This window comes from Psammomys obesus, unplaced genomic scaffold (assembly GCF_907164565.1).
Source record: "Psammomys obesus unplaced genomic scaffold, mPsaObe1.curated_primary_1811, whole genome shotgun sequence".
NCBI lineage: Eukaryota > Metazoa > Chordata > Mammalia > Rodentia > Muridae > Psammomys > Psammomys obesus.
Genome location: NW_026585504.1, coordinates 59,523,206 through 59,542,490, shown reverse-complemented (window position 1 = coordinate 59,542,490; position 19,285 = coordinate 59,523,206). Strand labels below are relative to the sequence as shown.

Sequence of the window (19,285 nt, the reverse complement as noted above, 5' to 3'; positions counted from 1 at the left end):
TGAAAAGAGAGACAAACAAATTAAGAATTAGTAATATTAATATCTAAAACAGGACCAGAGCTCTGCCTGCCAAGAATGAAAGGGCACAGGCTTATCTGTGACTCATACAGAACACACTTTCAAGCCTAACACTGAGAAAATAACAAATTAACCCTCTTTCATTTTTGTTCCAATGAAAAGGAGGCCTGCTTCCAAACACGGTGAGCAGCTAGGCTAACCTACTTGACTTGAATGTGAGTTTCCCAGATGAATATAAATACAAAAGCTGGAAAAATTTTAAAGTATAGACTGATGATGGCCTACATAAATTATTCATACATCAAATACATATGTTGATATGAGAGTTCAAAAAAATGTTTAACCAATAGGAATGCATGATCAGGAACATTTAAAGGGACCAGACCCTGTAATGTGGCCTCTACAGTGTTATCATCACTAGGTGCGGGGTGGGGGATGGAGGGTGGGTTTTTGGTCTTGGAGACTGAAAAAAGTTACCTGCTCAAAGATAGGAGAGAAATGAAGCAGTGGGCTCAGCCTGCATCCACGCCTTAGGGCCAGGTGCCTCTTTCCGGAACTCAGGCAATCCTGAAGATGAGCACTCCCGCTGACAATGACGCTCAGAACAGAAGAGAGCCTTCCTGCCCACAGAGACAGCCAGCACCCACTTCAGCTAAGCTCTGGCACCTGCAGGAAGGACACTCCCTCTTCACTACCACCTAGGGAGGAAAGGAGAGCTGTTGTGATAGGTCGCTGGCGGAGATGCACTGTTCCTGACAGAGCATTCAGAGTTAGTGGCCAAAGCCCCTGCTAGGCCATCAGCATGGCCACAGAGGCCAGAATGCTTGGCCGGATCCCAAGGCCACATGCTTGGAAGAATCTAAGGCTCCCTGGAGGAGGAGGCCTGGATAAGAAGGCACACATGAGCTTCTTGGCTGACCCTTCCTACATCAGAGGCCTAAGGAATGAGGGAGCTATTCCCCCTCTGTACACACGAAACAGTAGCCGGCAGGTCTGAGCTCAAATCCCAACTACACTGTGTGTGTGTGTGTGTGTGTGTGTGTGTGTGTGTGTGTGTGTGTGTGCATGTGCACAAACACTCTTGAGACTGGATATGTAGATGCATGGGTGTACATGAGCGTGCAGAGGCCAGAAACAAGCCTCAGATGCCAGCTCTCAGGGTTTTATTAGATAAGCCTTTCCCTGGCCTGGAGCTCATCCTGCAGGCTGGGCTGGCTGGCCAGTGGATCCCAGGCATCCTCTTGCCCTCCCCTCCCCAGCACTGGGATTACAGGCGTGCTCCACCATGCCCAGGTTTATTTTACACAGTTCTGGGGAACTCAAAGCCTCTTGCTTCCAGAGCAAGCAATTTACCAAGTGAACTGTTCCCTCAGCACCCAGATGTAACTCTTAAAACTTTTGGGACTTGAAATGGGTCACAGATTTCTCTCAGCCCATTTTCTCTGGCTTTTAAGCAGATGAATCCTTGCATGTTCACTGGCTATGACTGTATGATACTCTGAGCCCAGGTATACAATTAGGAAAGAAGCTAGGGCAATGCTTAGTAAATTGTAAGGATGAAGGTTTGGGGTGGCGAGCTTCTTGTGTTCCATAAACACTCCGAATCTGAGGGCTTCATAAAGGTGGCTAGAGTGGAGACTGGGCCTCCTATCCAAACCTGTCCCCTTCTCAAAGAGTTCCTGTAAACATGGCCCTTGGCTGCCAATGAGGGGCCAGCCTGGGACCTAGGAGTGGCAGACACAGGGCCCGCTGGCCAGCCTCTGCTGAGTGAACCTCTCAAAGCTCCCTCATCAATCCATCATCCTCTTAGCAGTTGACACCTCTGGCAGAGCCTCTCAGCAGCCCCAGTACTAGAATTACAAGAGGCCCAGTTACGAGGGGGAATGCAGATGGAGGAACCTCAGCTTCAAATCTATCTAAGTAGTGTGAACAGTCAGACCTGGGCAAGGCAGCTCCCTGCCCTTCTAACAGAGGGGAAGGGGCGGGGGGAGAGCTTGTTAGAAGTACAAATTGCTTCTTAATGCGGAGACTAAAACTGGGTTGTGGCACCTCCTTAGCAATTCCTCCGGGCTCGCAGGAAAGCCACCACTGCATGTCAATTTTAATTTTTGAAATTTAAACCGAGGGCTTTGTGTCTAAGCTCCATCTCATCAGAGGAAGGGGAGGAATAAGTCAAAAAGGATTAGGGGCCCGGTGGGGATTGCAGATCCATAGCAATTAGACTTCATTTGGGTTGCAGACACCGGGTTTTAATCGCATTTCAGGATGATACAATCAACAAGGCATCCGAAAGTGATACCTGTCCTGTAACTGTAGACTGTTCGTGGGTGCGGGTGGGCTCAGCCAGCTTTGAGATCCACCATCATGGGGCAGCATGGCATGGGGTAGGATATTGGGGCTCTGTGTAGGTGGGAAATGATAGCTTGATAGTATTTCTTTCCTCTACCTCTCTCCGTGCACTTTCTTCTTGGACTCAGTGCAGGCGTAATCATTGCTTATATTCAAATGAATGAGAGCACAGAGGAGTGGCGGCCACAGGGCTGGGGGAGGGGGCAAAATTGTCTTCTAAAAGAGAACAGCAGCTTCCAGCAACCTCTTATACAGCGCGATTTGAGGTAGACTGCAACCACGAACGTTTCCCACACTACATTGGCATGAATGTATGCAACATGAATTGAGTGAAAACAACAATTATATCCAGGGTACAGTTTTACCTTGATACACATTCCAGGTTGCCTCTGTGTAGACACACACACACACTCACAATCACACTTCTTTTCTTTAAACATTCATTTATTTAGTGTGTGTGTGTGTGTGTGTGTGTGTGTGTGTGTATTTGCCTGTGAGAGCCACAGTGAAGATGTGGAGGTCAGAGGACAACGTGTGAGAGTTGGTTCTCTCCCATCATTTGGGCCCTGGGATTTGAACTCAGGGCCCTAGGATTGGTGGCAAGTGCCTTAACTTGCTGAGCTATCTTCCAGCCTCACAAACACATTTCCATTCCATCAAAATGGGCTCAATACAGCCAGGCAATGTGATGGCAAATACCTATCATCCCAGTACTCAGAAAGCTGGGACAGGAGAATGGCCAATTCTCCATCAGCCTGAGCTACACAGTGAGAATCTGTCTCATTTTTTCTTTTTCAAGACAGGGTTTCTCTGTGTAGTCTTGGCTATCTCTGACTCACTTTGTAGACCAGGCTGGCCTCAAACTCATAGCAATCCACCTGCCTCTGTCCTCTGAGTTCTGGGATTAAAGGCCTGAGCCACCATGCTCAGCCTGTCTCAATTTGTTTTCACTTAAGTTAAAGCTGAAAGAATAAAGAGCTTAGTAAGTGATTATATCAGGTTACTACTCTATATTTTAAATATAACTTACTATCTGTTGGAACTGGGTGTCCTTAAAAATACAAATAAATAAATAAATAAATAAATAAATAAATAAATAAATAAATAAATGAAATAGAGAAAACAAGCAGAAAGGTAAAAAGAAAAACAAATGTCAATGTTTTGGAATGTTTTCCTGACTTAGGCATACAGAACACTGAAGGAAAGAGAGACAAAGTCCCCCACTACTTTATCAGTTCTCTCAAGAAAGGAAGCGACCCCCCCCAAAAAAAAATCTACCCTTCCTGGAGGGGTGGTGGCATCTTCCTTTCCAGTGTTCCAGTTGAACTTAGGTGAAAGAGCCACAGAACTGCCTCAGTTTACCAGCTCCTTAGAGAGCCAAAGACCTAGCAGGGTTGCCCTGAGTGTGCTGTTGGTCGTTTTTGGAAATGAAAAGCTACCAAATGGGGAAGCCTCTTTCTGACCTTCTCATTCAAGGCCCCAAAGCTTACAGAGTCCCCACTGGCAAGCAAGTATCTCATAATTGTCTTCTACTTCTCAGGGACCCAGTCTTCCGACCCCCTTTCCCAGGTCCAGCGGGAGAAGCTGCCCAAACTGTATACCATCACCTCTCTCCTACCTTCTTCTAACTCCCCTCTCCTGCCTTCCAAGGGTCAACTCAGGGCTTCAGTGCCAAGGAGGATGCTGCTCTGACACTCCCACACACACACATACACACATATACACACTAATCCCAGGGGGCAGGGGTAGTGCTTTGGCTGGAGAGAGGAAACCGGCTAGGCTGTAAGGCCAAGGCGGGTGTCTGGGGTCCAGGCAAAGGGTCCAAATTAACAAAAAGAACAGGAGCCGATGGTCTAAAAACATAATTTAATGCATGGAGGGGGAGAGTGTGGAGATTGTGCGTGGCAAGGTGAATTTTCTGTCTGTTGGAATTCTGCTGGGGGTGGGTTTTCGGCTGATGGACAGGAAAAACTGCACAGGCATTTTGGGTCACAAAAAGGGAGGTCCCAGAGCATGGCGTTCACCTGGGTCTTATCTTCCTGGTGGGGCCTGCTGCTCTTCACCTGGAACCCTAGGAAGAAGAGGCTAGCTGGGAGACCTCGGGCTCCCTGGGGCGGCCTGTCCAGCAGCCTGTCTGGGCTTTCCCACAACTATACCCTCCAGAGCTGAGGTTCTCGCCCAACTCCCCACTTGGGTGCTCCCTCTCCCTCCCCAGGATGGGCACCGGGACCAGGGACACAGCCTCCCCGGAGCGTGGTGAATCACAGACACACTGAGGCCCGAGGCAGGACAAGTAGGACAGCAGGGATGTGTCTTTTTCCAACGGAGATGCCAGGAAGTGTCATGAAGCCGCAGAGTGGCATTCACCCGAAGAGCCGCGCGCCCCTGTGGGGAGGGCGCGGCCCGAGCGCCCCTCTGCGCCTCTAATCCGGGTACAGGAGGAAGCCCGAGAACGTGCTGTACTTGTTGTTGTTGCCGCCGTGAGCCTTCCCGCCGTCCAACTTCACGTAGACTTCGTCGCCCGAGTCCAGGTGCAGCACCACGCTGTTGCTGGCGTAGTCATAGTTCTGGTCCGCGTCCTGGGCGATGGCGCTGGCTCGCACCTGCCGGGCGAACCAGAGGGGTGGGTGGGCCCCCGCGCCTCTTCCTGAGTCCAAACTTGCTCCCCCGCCCCCCCCCCCCATCCAAATGCCCTCGCTGGCCCTCGGCCTGCCACTTCAGTGTCCATGCTCCGCCCCAGCAGAGTCAAGGGAAAGGGGGAGGGCTTCGGGGACACCGGCCCAGTGTGTAAGGAAGATCCCAGGGGTCAAGGCCAAGATGAAGGAGGCTGGAGGGAAAGGAGTAACCTATGAGCAACTGGGCTTTTTCTAGGAGCACAGCCAGCTCAGGCCAGGACTTACAGCAGTTGGGAACGGAGAACCTAGTTTAGGCGTTAGGGTCACAGTTCACCCAGGGTCCCGTACCAGGCGTGTGGCAAGCACAGCGGGAGTGTGCAGGAAGCGGGAGACCGTGGCCCAGCGCCCACCCCATCGCGGGAGTTTGCTGGGGCGCGGAAAGGTGGCAAGGAAAAGGGGTAGCTCCCGGCGATTCCGGGCGCCTGTGCGGTCTGCGGAGTCTGTTGGGCCCCCGAAAGGGAGGGAGGGGCGTGAGGGAGAAAGTCACTGACCTGCCCGTTCTTGCAGAGGTCCGCCCACATGCTGGTGCCGTCGCCTCCGCGCATGAGGATGTGGTAGGTGAAGAAGTAGATGCCTCGCACCTGGCAGCTGAACTTGCCGGTGGTGGGGTCGTAGTGATTGCCAAGATTGGTGACCACGTCGTCGAACTTGAGCACCTCGTAGCCTTCGTGGGGGCTCTTGAGCCCCACGTAGAAGGCGATCTTGGGACCGCTGAAGGCGGCGCTCAGCGCACTGGTCACTTCTCCCTCCGTGTCGCCGCCGCCCCCGGCTCCGCCGCCCACCACTCCAACGCCACCGGCCGCGCTGGTCGTCAGCTGCAGTCCGGGCAGCCCTGGCCTCCCCGAGTCGCCCTTCTCCCCCGGGGGACCTCTGGGCCCAGGCGGCCCTGGCTCTCCAGGGGGGCCCCGAGGCCCCGGCTTGCCTGGCCGCCCCGGATCACCCTTTGGTCCCTGGATAAACGGGGGCGGGGGGTTGGCGCTGAGGTCCTGCATAACTTCCAGGGCGGCGGTGCTGGGTCCCGGCGGTGGAGCCTTGGCGCCCGCGGGTCCCCCTGCGGGAGCGACGCTGTACGGGTCACAGATCATGCGGCAGGTGCCCAGCATCTCGTAGTGAGCCGCGCCGGGGGGCGCCGCCTGCAGCAGCAGAGGCACCGCGATCAGCAGCCCCAGTGCCATGGCCAGGAGCACGCCGACGGCCGCCAAGCAGGCGCGCCGCCGCCGCTGCCACAGCCGGGAGGCGACCGCCACCAGCTCCTCCTTGCCGCCGGGAGAGGTAATGGTGGAGCGGCGCGGGTGGCCCCGCTCTGAGCGCTCGGACGCCAACTCCGCGGGTCCCCGCCGAGTCCCCGACGTGGAGACCCCTGTCTCGGCCACCCAACTATTTCAAGGAGAGGTATCCGGTCCCGGACTTCCGAGGCCACCGCGCTGGAACTGATCTGGAGAGTCCAAGAGCCCGACACGCATGGCTAGGGGCGCCCAGGACGAGCCCGGCGCCCCGGCGGGTTCCGGGTGGCGGCTGTTGGGGAATGGTGTGTCCGGGAGAGGCGTCCGGTGTCGGCTCAGCCGCGCTGGCTCCTGCTCTGCTGGGGTTGGCGGGGCTTGGCGGGGTTCGGCGGGACGAGGGATCCGCTCTGCCGCACGCTCCGCTCTGCTCGCCCGCTGCTCGCTGGCTCCCGGGCGGAGGGGGGACCCAGCTACCCTGACGTAAGGATCTCAGGACTGAGCGGCGGAGGCGGCGAGGCAGCAGCGTGAGCTGCCATCACTCGGGAGACGGCGCCCTCCTGTCATCAGCTCCCATCCCGCGGCGTCCTCTGGAGATGAGCCTGCTGGCGGCGCCCAGGAGCCACAAGTGGGAGCAGAGGGCCGCAGCCCCCAGCTGGGGCTCCACAGACACACCCACCCTCGCCCACAGGCGCCCCCACAGACCACCATGCACTGGCACCCAAGCGCACAGGATATGGGTGCACACAGCACCCCGCACACATGGCCACGATGATGTCCAAAATCGTGATGCCTGCAAGGTCCTGGTGGGATTACTAAAGCCATCCACTCTCTCTCTATCTAACTGGGCCCAGATCTCAACTCAAGCCCAGGACAGCCTCAGCCTCCAGCTCTGTGGGAAGGACCTCTGGAAGCCTCGGGGAATGACTAAAATAAAATCAGTCTGGCTCCTGGGCCATCTTTCATAAATCTAGGACTCTAAACTGTGAAACAGGGTACTGCAGCAAACCTCCATCAACTTTTAAAAGAACTCTTTAAAAACAAATGGCATTATGTATTTACTGGACAAACTCATGAGATTAGGTTCTTTAGGTCCACTATGTGGGTTGGTCCAGGGATCAAACTCTGGCCTTCAGGCATGACGTCAGACCGCCATTACCTGCTGAGCCATCTCGCCTATCAAGAAAGGCTGTAAAACATCCACCCATCTCCACCCCAGGTGCAGAATCTATTAGCTTCGGACACTTTCCCCAAGGGTCATTGGCCATTCCTTGTCCCCCGCATAAAATCTATTCGGAAACAGAAGCACTCACACCTGTCTGTTGCAATCATTTCTTTTCCAACTTTCTTTTTTCATTTCTTTTCTTTTTTTTTTAAATTGCTGTTTCATTGGGTGAAGGGAATTCACACACTACAGAAAGTAACCAGCTTCCAAGTAAAGAATAGGGAGGCAAGGGGCACACCTTGATTCTGCTTAGGAGGGAAGAAGATATGGCTGATTTGTCTTATATGTCTAGTTAGCCCTGGAAGGTGAAATTCAAACATGTTTAGTAAATGATGATGAACAGCTTCCAAAAATAAAAACAGGAATGCTGGGTGGTGGTGGCCCACACCTTTAAGTCCAGCATTTGGGAGGTAGAACCAGGCAGAGGCCAGCCTGGGCTACAGAGTAAGTTCCAAGACAGCCAGGGCTACACAGAGAAACCCTGTCTCAAAAAATAATTGCCTAATTAATAGAGAAACTAGGTGGGGATAGAGAACAAAATAATAGTTAAAGTAGGTTTTTGGGGAGATAGGATGCCAAAAGTGGTGTTAACCTGCTTTCTAAAATGCAGGTTCCTCCTCTTCCTCCTCCTCTTCCTCTGCAGTGTCCTCACCCCCCTCCTCCTCCTGTTGTTACTCACTTTCTTCTTTAAACTTAGTTTCTTTTGTTAAACATCATACAAAGTATTAGGTGTCACTGTGGCATTTGTAATCAATGTGTGTTTCAGTAGAGGCCCCTCCCTTGCCTTCATCATGAACACCTGCACACCGAGGGTACAGAGAGCCCCACTCCAGGCAGGTTTGGGGGTTCATCTACTGGAACACCCCAGCTCCCTCTCTCTCCATCCACACGCCTTTGCACTCCTCCTCTAAGCCTTAGTCTTTAACCAGCTGGGGCACACATTAAAGGAGAACTGGCTATTTCCCCCTACTGCAGCAAGACAGATAAAAGCACAAAAGGACCCCCTCCTGTGTGCTGGCAAGACCTCTGTATCAGAGGGGAAGAGGTCCTGGTCTGGGTATGTCTGAAGCCCTCGTTCCATCCATCCCTAGCACGGATGGAAACCATGCCTCTGGACTCTGGCTTTCCAAATGCCACTTTCTGGGGCCAGAGCTCTAAACTGAGTGACTGTTTGTCAAACACCTTGCTTTTTGAGGTTCAATGAACCCATTTTGTCACTGTGGTCACTTCTGTTCCCTACCTCTGGCCACTGCAGCTTGTCCCATCATAGCATAGGTCTCCAAAATAAGTCTGAACCAGCCTTATCTGGGACAGAGACCCCTAGACACCTTAGTTGCTTTGTGAGTGCTTTTTCCTTCATTTGCAGACACTGTCCTGTGCATTCAAGTTCATTCTCCTGTAATACAGATGGGAAAACAAAGGCTTTGAAGGCAAGAGGAGCTCATCCAGGGTCCACCCCTGGCTCTCTGAATTTTCAAATCATTCCCCTTCTCTGCCCAGAGAGACCTTAGAATGAGTAATTGTAGGAAGCACAGTTCTGGGTTCCAGCGCTGTTCCTGCAACTCATGTGACCTTGAGCAAAGCTCCTCGATTCTCTGAGTCTGTCTCCATGTGCACAGAGAGGGAGTGAGGCGAGTACCTACCTCAGTGCTCCTGGGAGGACTAAATGAGCACATTCTTAAGAAGGCGAGTGGACAGTCAGTCAATATCATCACTGGAGCTCTCCCCTCTCTCTGCTGTTATGGGTGTGGCAACTGGCAGGGTACTTGTGGGCACCAAGCCGGGTGGTGTAGATGGGTTTATAGTTAATGAAAAAGATTCAGTCATAATAATCACATCCTCACCTCCACCAAAGCAGAGAATGTGGGCTGTGCTGTCCTGCCCACTCCTTGCTCCCTGTGACAGACTGTACACAAAATAGCTTTTCCAGGGCTCAGCTTTGCTGGGTCGCCCTTTGGTTTGCAGGAGATGCAGGCTTCTTCCACTAGGTGGCGAGCTGAACAGTGGCACAGCTATCAGGCAATGTGGCATGCCATCCTCACCAGCCCTCTCTTTGCAGAGCCTGACAGTGTGGTACAGTGGTGTCTGGCCACCTTGTCACCAGTGATTCTGACTCTCCTAGGGAGTCTGTGTCATCCTCAGTGACTGTCTTCTCAAGAATATTAATTATAAGCTTCATTAAAATATTTAGCCACATTTTTAAATTGCAAGGCCTAGTTTGGACTCAGATCTAGAACCTGAGACTGTAACTCAGTGGTATCAAGTAGGAAGAAAAAAAATAGCCTGGGTCTCATACCCAGCACCACACTAACCCAGCATGCAATTCCAGAGTGTAGTGTGGAGGCAGGAGGTAAGGCAGAAACTGAGATCCACATACAAGTGTCTCAGGAATGCAGATGATGTTGTAGGGAGAAGAGAGGAAGGAAGAAAGGAAAAAGAAGAAGAAAGGAATAGAAAAATGGAGAAAGGAGAGGGAAAAGGAAAGAAGAGAAGAGGAAGATGGAAAGAATAAAGGAGGAGAGAAAAGAAAAGAAGGAAGCAGGGAGACACAGAGGGAGGAAGAATAGAAGGATGGAGGGAGGAAGGGAAAAAGAGTCCCTGCTTTTGGGAAATATGGAGACTTTGAAAGGTGGGGCTAGGTGAAGTGATGGGTCTTTGAGGGTGTTCCATTGAAGGGAATTGGGGAACCTGAGTCTCTCTCCTTTGAACTCAGGTGTGGGTGAGTAGGTTGCTGCTATTACTCCAGACTACCTGGTGAGGTCCAGGCCAGTGAGATAGTCTGTCTTACAAAACAAGGTAATAGTTCCTGAAGAATGATACCCAAGGATAGATAGTTCCGGCTCTACACACACACACACACACACACACACACACACACACACACACACGCTCGCCCATGTTAGAAAGCATTGGAAATATCCTGAGTGCATCAAGGCAGTGACAGGGGCAACCTGCATTTTGTGAGTCATTTCCTGATGTGAGGTGGTTGACTAGTGGGAGGAACAAAAGTAAAGAGACAATCTCATAACCTGGTAAGAGGCAGTGGGGCTCTGAGTGAGACTGCGGAGGAGAGATGGGTGTTGGGTTGTATTTGAGCACAGAAGCCTGGGCCTTACTGACAGAATCTAGACAGAAGCCAAGGAAGGAGGTGGAAGAAGCTGAGCTGAGGTTAACTCTTGCCTGGATGAATAAACACAAGAAGGGACTCTTCTGAAGAAGAAGCAGCTTTGAGAGCCATATGCAAGGCCCTCGATCACCGTGAACCTCCCAAAGGAGACACCACACCTGCCATGGACAGGAGTCAGGAGTCAGACGTGATAAGGTCATACAGAGGCACACATCAGTGTCTTCAGAGTGCAGGAATGTTTAGCCTTGGGGGTGGAGAGTAGAGAGGAGAGGAGCAGGAGAAAAGAAAGGAGGAAAGGGAGAGGAGAGGAAAGCTTGGCTTGAGACGAACAAACCCCTTACCGCAGCCAACTAGAAGACAGGCAGGGGAGGGGAGGAATGTCTGCAGAGGAACCTGAAATGCAGCTGGAGGAAGGGACAGGAGAGGGGAGGGGAGGAAATAAAGGAGGAAATGGAAGAAGTATTTGTAGAAAAAAAAAAAAAAGGAAAGAGAGGAAAGGGGAGGAAGGAAAATGAAAGGGAGAGAAAAGAAAGAAAGGAAGGAGTAAGGAAGGAGAGCAGAATGAGAAGAAGGAAAGAGGGAAAAGGGAGGAAGTGAAAGAGAGAAGAAAAAGGAGAAGAGAGGGAAAAGAAAAAAAAGGCAAAGAGGGGAAAAGTGGAGAAAAGAGGAAGGAAAGAGGGAAGGAATGAAGAAGGAAGGGGCAAGGATGAGTAGATGAAAGCCAGGACTGGTCATAAAATTGTCCAGAGTCAGAGCAAGAGGGTGACAAAGGGGCTCCACTGGGTGTAGGGAAGACAGCTGTGCCTTAGCGCTTAAGGTTTTGTCTTTTGTTCTCTCTCTCTCTCTCTCTCTCTCTCTCTCTCTGTGTGTGTGTGTGTGTGTGTGTGTGTGTGTGTGTGTGTGTGTGTGTGTGTCTAAGAAAAAGAGGTGCTTTTGTGCACATCTGTATGAGCTGGGGAGACGGCTCAGTCTAGGTGCTGCTGCACAAGCATGTGGCCTGTGTTCAATCCCCAGGAGCTATGCAAACATGCCCAGTGTGGTGGGCTGTGCTGCTAATCCTGGCTTTAGGGAAATGAGGATGAGAGGGTTCCTTGGGGCTCAGTGGCCAACCAGCCTAGCTCCAGCCCAATGAGAGACCCTGCCTCAGAGAAAGCAAATGGAGCTCCTGAGGGTGAGAACTGTCCTCTGGCTGCCACGGGCACCCCCTACACCCCTACACACATACATGCATGAGCCCTCCCACATGCCCACATGCACCCGAACACACCTGCTGCTCTTGCTGCCTTGGCTATACTCTGGAGGAGCAAGCCTGATGCAGAACACCTGGACAGACCTGTCACATACAGATGTAAATGGTTTGCGCAGAAAGAGGCTGCCCACAGCTAACCAGCCTTGGCCACCGCACTTGAAGAAGCTGGTCTCTACATACACGCAGATTGAGGATAAAGCTAGGAGAGGTTGGGTCTGAAGATGGGAAGGGTCTGTCTGATCAAGGTGGAGCTGCTGATCAAGTGGTATGTGGGACCAGGAAAGACTCGGTGGACACAGAACAGAAGGCGCGTGTCGGAGAGCGTTTGCATGCAGGACTGGGGTGACTGCCGCACGGCATGTTCCTGGCCCACCTGTTCCCCCTTCTTAATGCATGCGTGTGCATTACGCATGGTATATGTGTGTATGCTCAAAGTAGTCAAGCGTACTTAGGGGGCAGGCGTGCACGCACAGGTGTGTATGTGCATGTGGAGGGCCAGGGGTGATGTCGATGTCTTCCCCAGTCACTCTCCACTTTCCTTACTACAGCAGGCTCCCTCATGCCTGAAGCTCACCAAATCTGGCAGTCCAGCCAGTCAGCCTGTCCCCAGATCCCACCCCTCTGCCTCCCGAATGCTGGGACCCTGAACACTAAGAGGAAGCAGTTTATCTGCTGAGCTACCTCCCCAATGCCTCCTCAGATTCTTTCTGCTCTCCACACGCTGCTCATCACTCTTCCCTGCCTTGAGACCCTTTGGAGGCACCACAGAAGCAAGCATTCCTGTGCCCCCCTCAGTCTTTTCATTCCTTCCCTGCTCTGGGGCCACATGGCAAATTGAGGAAAGGTGATGGTGCTATCTTCTGGGTGCAGGGCACTTGTCTGGGATGAAGTGGGGTCTGGGAACCATGGCCTGTGCAATTTTGTTCAGGAAGGAGCTTGTAGCCAGCAGAGGATAGCCAGGGATAAACGAGGCTCAGCCCACAGAGCCTCTATGGCCCAAGCACCCATTTCCACGCCCAACTCTGGAGCCCACTGTGAGGGAAGGTGAGGGTGCTCTAGTCTCGTTCCTTGAGGACACTCACAGCCTTACCCAGAGTCCAGTGAGGAGGCACCCGCCAGGCCCATTAGCCAGATCACAGTAACACATTTGTGTCAAGAGGGTCAGCCAGCCCCAGAAAGCCCTTGCCTGGCCTCTCAAGAGCAGGACTATCGTCCTAATTATCTCTCCTGCTGGGGACTCAGAGATGAGAGAATCTGCCTCTGTCCCTGGATCGCTTCCTCGTGGGGCCAGCTCCCCCGTAATCCTCTCTCTCACCTGTAACCCAGCTGTCTGAAGCTGAGGTGATTTATGCCAGCACTCTGCACTGAGCCTGCCTCATGCCTACCCACGCTGGCCAGGGAACTAGTGAAGTTTGTCGGCTTGCTGGCCAGTGAGTCTGTCAGCTCAGTGCCTGCTGAAGCTCTGCCCTGCCTTCTGTCTCACAAGGGGCAGTGCTCCTTACCTGCCGCAGCAGCAAGCTGTTTAGTGCCCACTATGTATGAGACAGCCGGGCCCGTGAGCGAGTGACCCGCCCACCTCCTTTCCTGCCTTTCTGTTAACATCCCTTTATACAGACCTTGCCTCTGCCAAGCTACCTATGTCCCAGAGCTACAAGACACACATGGAAGTCTTTGGGTGGCATTTGCAGCACCCTTCCCCCTGTGAGAAAAATCCTTCCTCTATGAGGAAATATTCTTTAAGGAAAATCCTGTCTTTGAGTGTATTGGTCCTCCACGGGGCTAGGTTTGGAGACCCGGAGACAGGAGAAGAGTTGGGGCCTTCTGTCCCTGCCCATAGCCCCAGAGGCCACCAGAAGCATCCCCACCAAACACCCATGGATTGCTGGGAAGGCGGACTTTGATAAAATCTAACATAAGACCATATGGCCTCTCCCCAGAGGAAGTCTTGGCCTTGTGTTGCTGTAAACGTAGAGCGTGGCAATAGATTCAGGCTCATTTCCTATATTAGTTACTTTCTCATTGCTAAATCAAAACACCTGTCAAAAGCAACCTAAGGAAGGACGGCTTTATCTTGGCTCAGTTTGAGGGTACCATCCATGTTAGGAAACACAGAGATGAAGCCTGGTGCTCAGCTCACTTTCTCCTTTATATGCAGCACAGAACCCTAGCCCATGGAATGGCACCGCACACATCTGAAGTGGGCCTTCACACTCTCACAGACATGGCCAGAGGCTGGTCTCCCAGGTCATTCCAGAGTCCAGACCCCGACAACTGATATTAGCAGTCAGATCCTCTCATGGAACCATGAATCCTTTAGTAAAAGCTGGAGCTTCTACTAAATACTAGACACTGAAGACACAGTGTGGGTAGGGCAAGGAGTTCAAGCAATTTGGTGCCGCTGTGCTAACAAACTTCAGTCACATCTGCACTCTCCTGGAAGGCACAGAAATGATTTCACCCTCGACTTGTCTCCACCCACAGGAACCCACAAGTGAGTGGCACTGAGTCCAGCCAAGCATCTCCACACCACACCACACACAAGACACGCTCCGGTTCATCTCTTCCGTGAGCCGCCTAAACACAGCTACTTCTTTCCCCGGAGGTGCACGGCTGTCCTGCCACTGTCCATGGTGCTAAAAGCTGCCGGAAGCCAGCCTTCCTTCTGCAGGGAGGAATCCAGTTTCCGGGATCCGAGAATTAGTTCATGTTGCATGACTTGGAGGTGGGTCCAGAGCCTGTGAAAATGTCAGCTACTTCAAATATGCCTCTACTTCCAGGCACATCCCCCACCGAGCAGGCTGTCCCGAGGGTGGAACACAGAGTGTTCTTCCTGCCCCTTGGCTCTCTGTGCCCACTAGATGGATGTTCTGACCTAACATAAGAAGGGCATTAACAGAGCAATCTGAATTCATACTTTCTCAACTTGCAAAGTATTTACAAAGACTAAGGATCTTGGCAGATCCATTGAGGGAGGGCTTGTGGCTCTGTTAGATGGTCACACAGATGGCCTTATTTCAGTGTCTCTCTCTGGCAACCAGAAAAGTTCTTGTGCCTCTCCTCATAAGCAAGGTCTACAGCTACAAGCATAACTCAGTTGAGAGGGGCTTGCTGTGAGGAGTAAAGACTGCCTTTGATACCCAGAACCCATGTTTAAAATAAAAGTGGGGGGGGGGAAGGCAAGCCAGAGACCACAGTATGAGCTTGTAATCCTTAGCTAGGGAGGCAGACAAAGCTGGTTTCTGGGGCTAGTAGACGTCCAAACCAGTGAGAGACCCTGTGTCAGAAAACAAGGTGGGGCTGATGATATTGGAAGCCATGTCTGCAAAAGCTTCAGTGATGAGAAGAGGTTAGAATGTTGCAGATCCAGAGAGAAATTACCTTGGGGTCTTCTTAATATTTTTTAATTTTTTATTTTATGTGCATTGGTGTTTTGCCTGCCTATATGTCTTTAGCCCTCTTGATAATTTTTTATTGCCCTGTACTATAGCAACCTAACGTCTTTTTGTGACTTTGCTTTCTCCTGCTGTGACAAACATGACCAAAAGCAACCTGGGGAAGAAAAAGCTCATTTCAGCATCAGTGTCTAACCGAAGTCCACCATGAAGGAATGGTCAGGGCAGAGACTCAAGTCAGGAACCTGGAGGTAGGAACTGAAGCAGGGGCCATGGAGGACCACTGCTTCCTGGTTCGATCCCCATGGCTTGCTCCACCTGCTTTTTTATACAATCTGTAACTGCCTGCCCAGGAATGGAACTGCCCAAGTGAATGGGACCCTCCCACATAGATCATTAATCAAGGAAATGCCCTCACAGATTTGCCCACAGGCCAATCTGGCTTGTGATTCCCCACTCTCAGATGACTCTAGCTTATGTCAAGTTGACATAAAAACTAACTAGCAAAGCCTCTGTGCCTGGGAGGAGGAATGGATCTGGGCTTGCAAGTGGCGTGAGGGAATGTGCGAAGAATAAAAGCGGCCCAGGGTCAGGGCAAGGATGCAGGGCCACCCTGCACGATAATTTCTGCTGGCTGTGTGCTCCCCTGAGACTCCATCTGTGAGGCCCTCTGAGCCTCAGGTTGGGAGGGGAAATAGAAGTGCTGTGTGCTGAGGCTTTGAGATCTTAGTCCATCAATCAAGCAGGCTCCAGGAGAGTGGGAAGTCTGTCCTTAATCAAGGGTCACCAAGATTCTACGAATTTAAACAGGGAAAGCATACCTGTGAAATTGTGACTTTCTCACTGAAACTTCCTTAGCATTTTTTCCCATGAAGAAGAAGAAGAAGAAGAAGAAGAAGAAGAAGAAGAAGAAGAAGAAGAAGAAGAAGAAGAAAAAAGAAAAAGAAAAAGAAAAAGAAGAAGAAAAGAGGGCTGGCAAGATAGCTCAGGGATTCAGGGATTAAAGGTGCCTGTCGTGAAGCCCAATGACCTGAATACCTCATGGTAAAAGAAGAGAACATATCCTCCTGATCTCTACATGCTTAGTGTGATACATGCACACAGACACACACAACACATACAAACACATATACACATAAACACACACAATCACACACATACACACTCATACACAAACACACACATGCACACACTCACTCATGCACATACACACAAATAAATACAATATAATTTAATACAAGGAGGTAAAGCAGGGAACTGGTATTAGCAGCAGACAGGACTTGGCCACCAAGAATCACAGGTGTTCTCATGGTCTCAGACAGTCCCTGTGGATACAGGGCAGAACATCCCCCGATATGTATGCTAGCCACAGTCAGGTTAATGGACTGTGTTGATTGTTTGTTTGTTTGTTTGTTTGTTTTGGGACAGAGCCATGGCTGTCCTGGAACTTGCTCTGTGGACCAGGCTGGTATTGAACTCACAGAGATCGCCCTCTGCCTCCGAAGTGCTGGGATTAAAGGCGTGGTGGTGCATGGCTTTATTGATTTTTAAAAGTCACATTGGTGCTGCAGGAGTGATGAAGTGGAGCGTCCTTCTAGCATACACTAAATTCTGCATTCCATTCCTGCCAACACACAAACCTGGCACAATGGCAGACAACTGCAACCCCAGTACTCTGGAGGTAGAGGCAGGAGGATCAGAAATTGAGGTCATCCTCTGATACATACCAATTCAAGGTCAGCAGAGATGCAAGAGATTCCGTCTAAGGAATCTGTGTGCCGATAGTCATTGTTAAAACGATTTCCATTGTGACAGCATGCACTATTCTACACATATGAAAAAGATTTGTTCAGAGGAAAAATGCAATACTTGATCAGGATGTAAAGCAGAATGTTTGCACACACACACACTGTTAAGGATTTATTCTCTGGAGCCTCTGGGCCAGCCAGTACTTGCTGTATGCTCGATGCTCAATGTGTGTGTGTGTGTGTGTGTGTATTGGTGTGTGTGGTTGTGTATGTATGTTTGTGGGGGGGGGTTCTATGTGTATGTTTGTGTGTATGTAGTTGGGTATGTATGTATGTATGTGTGTGTGTGTGTGTAATGCTCGCATCACAATGAGCATGTAGAGGTCAGAGGAATCTGTTCTCTTTTTTCACCATGGAGCCCCAGTCATACTCCCTGACGGCCTACCCCCTGACTTTAAACCCTGGATGGAGTGTCCCTTTGCTACTTGGATTTCAAACTAGAAAGCTTTCCCCTGGAGGTGCTCCTTGAATGCTACTGTGTGGCGCGCCCCCTAGTGGCAGATGGCTACTACTGCCGTGCAATGTTTTTCTGCCTAGGTTGAGAAGATTAAAACTTCCTGGAAAGCTAAGGATTTCTTCTGCCTACAAAGACCAGAAAGTTCTGGGACAGGAGGACGATTTGATGTGAGCTGATAAACCAGAAGATAAAATATCCCAGCACTCTAGAGGCAGAGGTAGGTGGATCTTTGAGTTTGGAGGCCAGCGTGGTCCACAAAATTCCAGGACAGCCAGGGCCATACAGAGAAACCCTGTCTTGAAAAACCAAAACCAAAACCAAATCAAACCAAACAAACAAACAAACAAACAAACAAAAAATGACCAAAAAAAAAAAAAAAAGAAAGAAAAACTTTTGAGACTCAGAGAACACCCAGGAAGGCCCAGAAATCCTGTCGGCTAGTAAACTCTGAGAAGTCAGGGGCCAGCAAGATGGCTCCCCAGGCAAAAGCGCTTGCCACCAAGCCTGACCCACGTGGCGGTAACATGTCACCGAAGGTTGTCATTCGACCCTCACATGCGCAAGACATGTCATGCATGTTTCCCCTCCCACACACATGTAAACAAAAGTAATTTAAAATTACTTCCTATGGGAAGGCCTGGAGAGCAGGGGGTTTCCAGACAGACAAGGGGGAAGGGGGCCGGTGGCGCCACGGGAGCCAGGAGCTGCATTTTGTAGACTCCTGCAGTACACAGGGCCCTCATTAGCGGGAAAACTGGAGGGACTCCGCAGGCTCCCTGCCAGGCCTCTGTTTAGATGATTCATAAAGAGACCTTCAGTCAAAAAAAAAAAAAGAAAAAGAAAAAAAACACAAACACACACACACACACACAAAAAAAAAAAACCTTACACAGATGAGCTGTGGGACCAGAAGGGAGCCAGGCAGGAGGCCCTGCCACCCACACCAAACGCCACACACGGTGGGCACTCGGCATGACAGGGAACCCACTCCTGCAGGAAGAATAACTGCCGGGAGCAGGACCAACCAGAGAATTTAAACCTCGGACCTTTATTCAAGCTCACAGCAGGCTTGAAGGGACAGGTGCGGCTAGCGGCAGCTCTACCTCACAGCACTGGGGGTTACACACACGTGCCACCATGCCTGGCTTCTAACACAATTTACATGTGTCATGTGTTCCCAGGGGTGTGGGGGGATGGGGGCCGTAGCAGCTGTGTGGCAGGGGCTCGTTGCCGGAGTCGGTTCCCTCCTTCCACCGTGTGGGTTCGGGAATCACACTCAGGCTCAGGAGGTCACGGGCAACAGAAACCTTTACCTACCGAGTCAAAAGTGGTGATGCACACCTGTAATCTCAGCACTGGGAAGGTGGAAGCAGGAGGCAAGAGGATCAGGGATTCAGCATCATCCCTGGCTGCCAAATTATTTCTACACTAGCCTGTGCTACTTAAGACTTTGTCTTAAAAACAAAACAAAACAAAACAAAAAAAGTGCAGAGGCACAGGCAGTAAGCCCTGCAGGGCCGTCAGCTGGGCTTGGGCAGGAAACCCTGACCAGAATCCGTTTTAGCCCGGCAAGGGGACTCACAGGATCGCAGCAGCTACACGGCCTGCCCATCTCTGTGAACCAGGCCACCCTGCGGCCAGCTGGGCCTTTGTGCTCTGCAGCAGAAAGGGCAGTTTGCTGACACAGCCACCCACCCGGCTGCCTCAGCTGCCCACCTCACACACACACACACACACACACACACACACACACACTGCCTCAGCT

The 19,285-nt window shown here is 51.3% G+C and overlaps 1 protein-coding gene across 1 annotated transcript; it reads right to left on the bottom strand.

Moving 5' to 3' along the window:
- Positions 1 to 4,219: 4,219 nt before the first annotated feature.
- Positions 4,220 to 6,831, bottom strand: C1ql2 (complement C1q like 2). The gene is made up of 2 exons (XM_055604690.1): positions 5,534 to 6,831; positions 4,220 to 4,970 (listed from the first exon to the last, which is right to left on the bottom strand). The coding sequence occupies exons 1-2, from the start codon at positions 6,215 to 6,217 to the stop codon at positions 4,791 to 4,793; spliced, it is 864 nt and encodes a 287-aa protein (XP_055460665.1). The 5' UTR covers positions 6,218 to 6,831; the 3' UTR covers positions 4,220 to 4,790.
- Positions 6,832 to 19,285: the final 12,454 nt, after the last annotated feature.